A 7,943-nucleotide genomic window follows, 5' to 3' on the forward strand; every position below is an offset into this window, starting at 1 on the left:
CATGCGCCTACTCATTTGTTGGGCTGGTAACAGTTTGGTTCAAGTGAATATTTTCTGCAGCTCATGTGTTTTCCTTAAACCCCTTATAGTACAACAAACTCTCTACTTCCTTCAAAGAGTGGAGCAAAGTAGGGAGGATGGGTAGCATGGGTGATTAGAAGCTGTATACCCCTAATGCACGGCATTTCAATATATATCAGAAATTAACTTATCTGAGAGGGTGCAGAAATTGCCAATAAGACAGATGGCATCATTGCCTGACATGATGCACTGCAGCATTCATCCTGAAGGATCTGCACCAAGCACACTTACAGCTTAACATTTCAGCAATATTTTAAGTCACCAGTAACACCCAAAGCAAGAGTCCCACCTTGGGGGAGTCTTGAAGCACCGGCAAATCATTTGTATAATAAAACTGACCTCGTAATACGTGGTGCGGCCACATCTTAGTGGACATGGCTATAAAGCCATTACAGCTAATGAGTAGAGGTTCTTCTCTTGTAATGATTTATGTGTGCAAAGTTGATCTGATGCATACTTTAGCTGGCCATGGGAGTGAGATGTGGCAGGCTAGGATGCAGAGGTCAAGAAGTGAATGGGATAGTATCTGGGACGTTAAGGGGGGGGGGGTATAATGAAGTGGTGCAGGAACAGGGAGGACAGGCTTGAACACAAAGAAGAATGGTATGGAATTGCCTAAAGAGAGGGTTGAACTAGGCATAACCAGCGGGAAAGATTCTTCCAGCGATGGGCCAGAGCATGAACCATGTGGGATGGGAGGTGGTTGAAGGTGAAGTTTAAAGGGGTATTCCTCTGTCTGAATAGTTCTCGGTGTATACTTTTGCCTCTTGGCCCCAACAAAATTATTGGCTGATACATGATTTTTCGGTTTGTAATGTTTTGTTACTTTGTTACTTGGAATAGGCAATACCTTCCTTGCAGTATTGCAGAAGAAATATCATGGAATATTTTGTAGGTGTGGACATGATATGTGCAAGGTCTCTGTGTGCTTTTAAGACTTTCTTTTTAATTTTGTATCTTTGCAACTCCACCAGGAAGTTCTTTCGTCGATCCTCATTTCCCGTTTGGTTGGGCCTAATCCTAAACACATGATGCAATCACGGATAATGTATTGATAGACTTTGCCAGCTCTTCCATTTCTGCGGTCTTCCCCTGCGCCAGTTCGCTAAATTTATCTTCCATCCCATAATGCTCTTCCAATTCATTTACCTCCACCGCCCCCCTTGCTTTGTCTGGGGCATTTGAGGTCGTGCCACTGTTCATCATCTAATTTTGTTTAGGCCCTTTTTCAAGTTGGCAGGTCCTTTTTTGTGATATTATTTGGTTAAGGTTTACATTGTAAGGCCTATATGTGTGCTAGGCATCCATCATCAAGGTAACGTTGTGCCTTTGAGGGATTTTCCTCCCAAAGCGGGTTTGCTAATAAGGTCTTGTGAGATGTAGAATTGAGATACCCTGCAGCAGCACTTTCCTGTTTTATCATTTAAATGGCTTTTGGGCATTTGATCTGAAGCTGTTGCCTCATATTCTAGTTTCCACTTGAATGTGAAATCCACATGCAGGCAAGCAGCTCTGCTACTGGTATTTCAAGTCTGTCTCGTTTAAGTACAGAGAACCCATCTGAGGAAAAGGTGTATCTTTGATAATAATGTTCTATCGGTGTGTGGAGGTTGTCGTTGACTCACATTGGTGGAGACTTTTGTTTTTGGATTAACAAATATGGACCAGAGGTACTTTAAAATGGATGTGGAATGGACAAGGTGGTATATACCTTTTGGTGTAGTAGTGATTGCTACGGCACCAGAACCAACAATTGAACCATACTTGAGGTTCTAAAATTGGCAGTGTCCAAGTGCCTATTTTGCTTATTGCTAAAGAAGGGCTTAGTGTTTTTCTTGTTGGATATGGGTCAATGTTGTAAATGCTTTAGTTGTCTAGTAGCAGATTCATAGCTGTAAATCACATTGCATTACTGTTGAGCTCAACTAAGCTTGGGAATTGAGGAAACTGTACATCATTTTAACTTAATTTGTTCATTTTCACTTGTTTCTTGGTTGTGGGATGTGACCCACTCGCCACTGCTTTATAATATTGTAGCATCATTTTGCACACCCCAAGCTGTTTGTCATTTGATTTTTTTAATGAATATGCATTAATATTGTAGAACTCCTGGAAGTCAACGAACAGGTCAATGGAGCAGAAGGACCAGGCCATATTAGTGAAATTTCCCTTATTGCAATTTGGTGTTACAGTAGGGGCTGAAGTATTTTGTGCAACCACTTCTATACTACCCAGTGCATGAACACCAAGTTCAAGACTGTGCCCAAAAAAACACTAATTCACCTTTTCCATAGGTGCCTCAAATAAGGGTTGAATTAGCTCACAGGTCTGGTCTTTGCTGGAATGCATGTGTGTGTCAGGGAAACCAGGCGTTCTCAACTCCATGCGTGCACATTTACGTTCAGCTGTGCAATGTAGATGAAAAGACATAGAAAGAGCATTATACAGTGTACACCAAAACCATTAGAAAACAAAGAGGTGTCTGCCTCAGTTGTAGGTTTTTATATATTTAACTGTAAGAGCTGCCAGTCTGCTGTTACTTTCCCTATAATCCTTTTATGAAATGTCTGCAGCCTCCCTCGTTGTGTGGGACCCTCCAATGCATCTTTGTCTCCAGAGGACTATGCCTCAGTCCAAAAAAACTTGCTTCCTTGGGTGTCTGTGCCAGAGGTTGACACCTTCCTTTTTCCAAAACACAAGAACTTCAGCACCAACGCTGTCATAATTATAGCGCCACACCCACCAGGCAATGCTCTATTTGAGGTCAAGAGGGGAACAATGAGCTCCATAAACGTGAACAAGGCCAGTGCGCCCCCATAGTTTCAACCCCCACTTGGTTCTCCTAAGGTTAGGAGAGGATTCTCGGAGGGCCCAACCAGCTGGATGACCTGGTAGAATCATGCCAAGATGATAGGGCCTTCAACAGTGTTCTACCATTTTTGGCCAAGTAGGGTCTCTTTTCCCCAAGATTAAAAGGATTGGTGAGTTCTCGCCTCATTCTCAAGAAAAATCCAGTTGAGTTAAGGACAAAATATGTTTTATGTCTATGGGATTTTAACTTTAGGACGGGGTACATTTCTCTCCAACTAGTTATTTTGAACCCACTGTAAGTGGTCCACAATGCAGTCTTTAATGTCTACGGAAATGTCTTGGCTCAGCAAGTAAAAACATTTTGTACCCTGACTCCTAAGGTTGTAAGATAATGTTTCTGAAGCATCTGCTTGTAGGGCATTTAAACACTCAGAAGTGTGAAAAGTCTTGTGTTCTAGAGATATGTCTTGTCATTTCTGGGAATCCCCTTTCTTCCCAAGCTCAGTAACCTTTGTAATACATATTTTGAGAAGAGGTGCAGATGAATCCAAGACGTTCAGCAGCACTCATATGATTTGTATGACATAGTAGGGGTTTAACTCTTTGATGGAGTCCTCATCCGGTAGATGTACCAGAGAAAGCCGGGGTACTGGACTTCAACCAACCATGACGTTTGTTGTAATTTACCTTCTATGGCTGTGCAAACAGGACCAAGTAAACCCTTTCTGCACTTGACTTTTAGTGTACTGAGAGCAAGCAGTCGATGGCTTTGCAAGTAGCAGCGGAAGTTATAACTCAGAACTCAAACAGCCAAAAAGCAGACACAATCATTCATTTTTAAGCCCAGCGCTTTTCTTTTAATAAACAGAAAAGTACTTTCATCACACCAAAAGGAGATACTATACACAAGCCAACTTAATCAACACAAGGTTTGCTTAGTGAGGGTTCTATTGGGTGAACTACACAGAATCAGTATGCTAGATTAAAGCTCAGGTGATGCTCACTAATGGTGCAGATGAGCAGCTACCCTGGTTCTTGTGACCCGTAGGTCAGTCCCAATCTCCTTCACTAGACAGTTCTCTTTCAAGAGGTTTATTGTTCAAGCACCACCGATATCTGTCTTAAAGCTCATAGTCAATGTTCAGTTCAGGTGATGCTTTTACATAAGAAATATCTGGTGCTTTTTAGTCTTAAGCGGACCACAGCCAAACAAATGAGCAGATACTGGTGTGGTGCCACAGCCAGTTGGTCAGCCAACTTCTCTTTACTCAGGGCCCTGTGTAGAGGCAGCAGCTCTTGGGAAGTTGACTCTGATTACGCAGGCCCCATAAGCCCTTGGGAAGTTGACTCTGATAAAGCAGGTCCCAGCACTCTTGGAGGTTGGCTTCTATCCTCTGGTCTGTGGTGCAGGTCTGGGTCTTGGTGTGCAGAAGGTAGAGTCACCACACTCTTGGGGGCAAGGTGTCTTGAGTAGCTTGGATCTCTGCCAGGTGGGGTAGTTTGTGTCCTACTTCTATAGACACTTCCCAGACCGGGGATGTTGATCGCGTTGTCATGACCAGGAACCAAATTCGGTGGTTCCTTTACATATTTCATTTTCTTTCTATACTTGAGACAGTATTTGTAAAAGTTGAAGGCTCTCACAGCAGGTAGTAATGACTTTGACTTCAGGCAGAGTTACCCACAAAAACATGATTGCAAGGATGTGTGAAACCCTTGCCCCTGGCTGTCACCAGCCTTCCTGAAGGAGCACTCTGGAAAGATGAAAGAGGCTGCCTGGAAGCCTCCCTACCCTATTAACAGAATCTGTTGACTCACCCCATTCTTCCCACCAGTACACCAAATGGCTGTGCTGAGGTAATCAGTGATCCTCTGCTAAGAGGTCACCATCCTCTCACACAGCAGTGTCTGGGTTAAACATTCCAGCTCAGGAATGTAGAAAATACACTTCCACTGTTTGAGGAGTGTGTATTACAAACTTTATTGTGTGCCATGTAAAATAAGGGGCAATCCAAAGTGGATCCTGCAGGTCTCAAAAATCTCAGACTTATTGAAGCAGTGTCCTATCATTCACGCTTTACATATAATGCACTCGACATGCACACACCATATCAGCGCAATGGTCTAGAGATGCCTCATGCCAGTGGTGCTTTATAGGGGTGGGGACAGGTAGGTACCATACCACCTGTGAATCAAAGAAAAATGTCTGTTCTGTGCTAGGATTATAGAAATAGTAAGCTGCCACCATTGCTTAGTGTCAGGAAACTAGGATATGGACCGCTGTCCCATGTCAGTTACAGGGTACACTTGGTGCTCCCCTCTAGGTGTCAGAACCAGACTCTGAACCTCAGAATCAAAGGACAGGCTAATCACTCAGCACACATGCTTGGCCACAAAAAGTCAGATACCAGATATTACATGCAGTTGGGTCACGCGTGGCAGGAGACATTCCCGTTCCTTATGCCCACTCCATCAGATGTCAGCTGAGGCATAGCTGTTCAAAATGGCTATATTTGTGCGGATTCTGTAAAACAGCAGCTTGGCTGTCTTATATGCATTCTATAAGTATTACATTTTGGTTGAAGTCCACTAGTAGTCTGTTCGGCCGATGTGTTGACTGAACTAAAGTGGGACTTCTTCCCAGCTCTTTGTATTTTGTAACCTGTTCCTATAAGAAGGGAATAGATATGGGAAGATGCCCATGGTTAGAGGTAGTTAGTGACCTATATAAATAGTGGTACTGGTACTTTAGAAACATTTTATATTACTAGGCCTGGTCTGGACAAAATGTACTTAATTTCCTTTGTGGCAATTACTCAAAATGTAAAAAACACAAAACAAAAAAAACATTCAAATGATATGTTATTACACCGGTCTGGCATTTTGCGTTATATTATAGCGCAAAACACAATCTTGCATCCGTTTTTGAAACAAGTGTGCATATTGTGCTAAAAAATAGTGCACAATTTCGTGTGATGCAAACAGCCGCTTATGTTCTGTTTGTTCGTATTGTTCCTGTTGAAGAATTTTTACTTAACTCTAAACTCAATTGCACGACGTGGCATAATGGCATAAATGTGGGCATTTCGCAGCATATCATGAAATTCCGGAAATTATGTCCGATTATGCTCGTGTAAATTACATTTCACTTAACTAGTGTACATGTGGTTCTGCACATTCATTGTAGCAATTTGTAACAGTTCTTCATTTTCATCAGCTCTAAAGTCCAGTATTGAAGACCTGTTTGTGCCAGTATACGTGAACTGTAGGAACATGGGTTTTTCTGTGTCTCTTTGTTATTATAACAGTACAGCTTCTTCTAAGTAGTCTTCTCATTTTACAGTGATTTATTTCCAACATGAGTATCTACATACGACTGACTAACTCAAGTCAAATACGTTGAAAATTGTATCGGCAGAACATTTTCGAGACCTGGCTGGACAATTGGAAATAAGATCTCATCGAAGCATGGTCCAATGTGTTACTTAAATGATATAGAAAAGTCTCAAGTAGTCAGGAAATGAGACAGCTGGCACCAGTGCTGTGATGTGCACCATGTGTCAGCTGGGGAACCTAGTAAAACCCTGGAGCTGGGTAAACCGTCAGCCGTTTTCACATTTTTTGCTGAGGGCGGGCAGAGTTGTGGCTACAGAAGAGAGGACATTCAGGCAAGTGGTGCAAGGTTTCTAAAAAGTGGTATAGGCGTTATATATTGGCTCAGACTGTGGGAATGGTTGTATGACGGTACATTTCTTTGCTTCAGTGACTCATGTACTTATTACCGACAATAAATATTCCAGCCCAGCGCTTCCTAATCAATGTTAGCATGTTTCTTCTGGTGCCAGTGGTCTATCATATATTTAAAATTGTCCAATACATATTCTTACTATGGATCTTTCAGGCAAGGGAGGGGGGGGTGTTTTAAGAGCAGGATTGGCGGCCACGATCCAACCATGCCCAGATGATCCCATTTTAGTTGTGGCTTCATGCAGTTTGGGGTTGATTTGAACTTTTTTTTGCCAAGGAGGATTTTGGGTTCCACTCCTGCGATTATTGTGACTTTATTGACCATACTTGCATTCTGAACCTATGTAGTTGGGTATTAAATGTGTTTTTAATGAAATGGGCTTGTTCTAGAGCTCTGTTAAGATTAACAATGTTATTTTTAGAAATTCTTCTTCCTAAACTGAAGGCTTTAATTGGAAATGTATTGTAATGTTCTGGAGATGGGCTTTTTGTATTATCTTGTGTTGAATGCTTGCTGTGTACACTTGCCACTGCTGGCATATAACTTCATCTTGGTCATGTTTGTTGTTTCTTCTAGGTTATTTGCTGGCGTTGTCCCCCGAATGACCACAATCAGTCTAGGAGGTTTCATCTTCTTGGGGGTTTATGACAAAGCTTGCAAAGTCCTTCTCCAGTTTGATCTACCGATATCCTCTTGAACCGCTCTGAAGCTCTAGCAGTGGACACCAGCAAATGTTGCAGGACTTGCCTTGGACATTCAGGGATGAGATCATGATGATGAGCCTTTTAAAGTTTTCTGTTTGGATCTTCGCATGCTCAACAGTTTTTACAGTGCTGTCTTGCAAAGCAGTCCAGTTCCACTAATACAGTACTTTCCAGTGTGGACAACTAACTAAGTACTGGAGTCATGAGAGGGACATGCCATGGAAGCACGTTGTTTTGGATCATATTCACAATGATTGCCAGCTGTTATCTGAGCAGTGGTTTTACAATGCACTGAATAAACTGGTTCTTGTGCTTTGATAGCATTGACTGTTGCTTTTATACTCCAGGTTCTTAGGCTGCTTTACGTGCAATGTGTATTTTATTTAAAATATGCTATAAAAAGATAAACGATGAGTTAGAAGGGAAACACACAAGGCATTGGCATATGTATTGTTTTTCTAAACTCAGTGGCATTTCTTCACGAGGGCGGGGGAGCGAGCCACGCAGGAAAATATAAAATGGCAATGAAAAGATTGAATTGCCATTTTATTTTTCCAATGTGTGCACTTCTGCAGCCATCCTAACCCAGAGACATGCAA

At 42.2% G+C, this 7,943-nt stretch overlaps 1 protein-coding gene across 3 annotated transcripts in view; it reads left to right on the forward strand.

The window, feature by feature from the left end:
• SLC25A26 (solute carrier family 25 member 26) overlaps positions 1-7,662 on the forward strand; it is an 842,602-nt gene extending 834,940 nt beyond the window's left edge. For all 3 annotated transcript variants that reach the window (XR_014968508.1, XM_085624764.1, XM_085624765.1), the window contains one exon: positions 7,217-7,662. Coding sequence is in view for 2 of the 3 variants with exons in the window: in XM_085624764.1 (XP_085480890.1) it covers positions 7,217-7,337 (121 nt within the window). In the remaining variant the exon portion in view is untranslated. The remainder of the gene's footprint in view (positions 1-7,216) is intronic.
• Positions 7,663-7,943: the final 281 nt, after the last annotated feature.

This window comes from Triturus cristatus, chromosome 9 (assembly GCF_964204655.1).
Source record: "Triturus cristatus chromosome 9, aTriCri1.1, whole genome shotgun sequence".
NCBI lineage: Eukaryota > Metazoa > Chordata > Amphibia > Caudata > Salamandridae > Triturus > Triturus cristatus.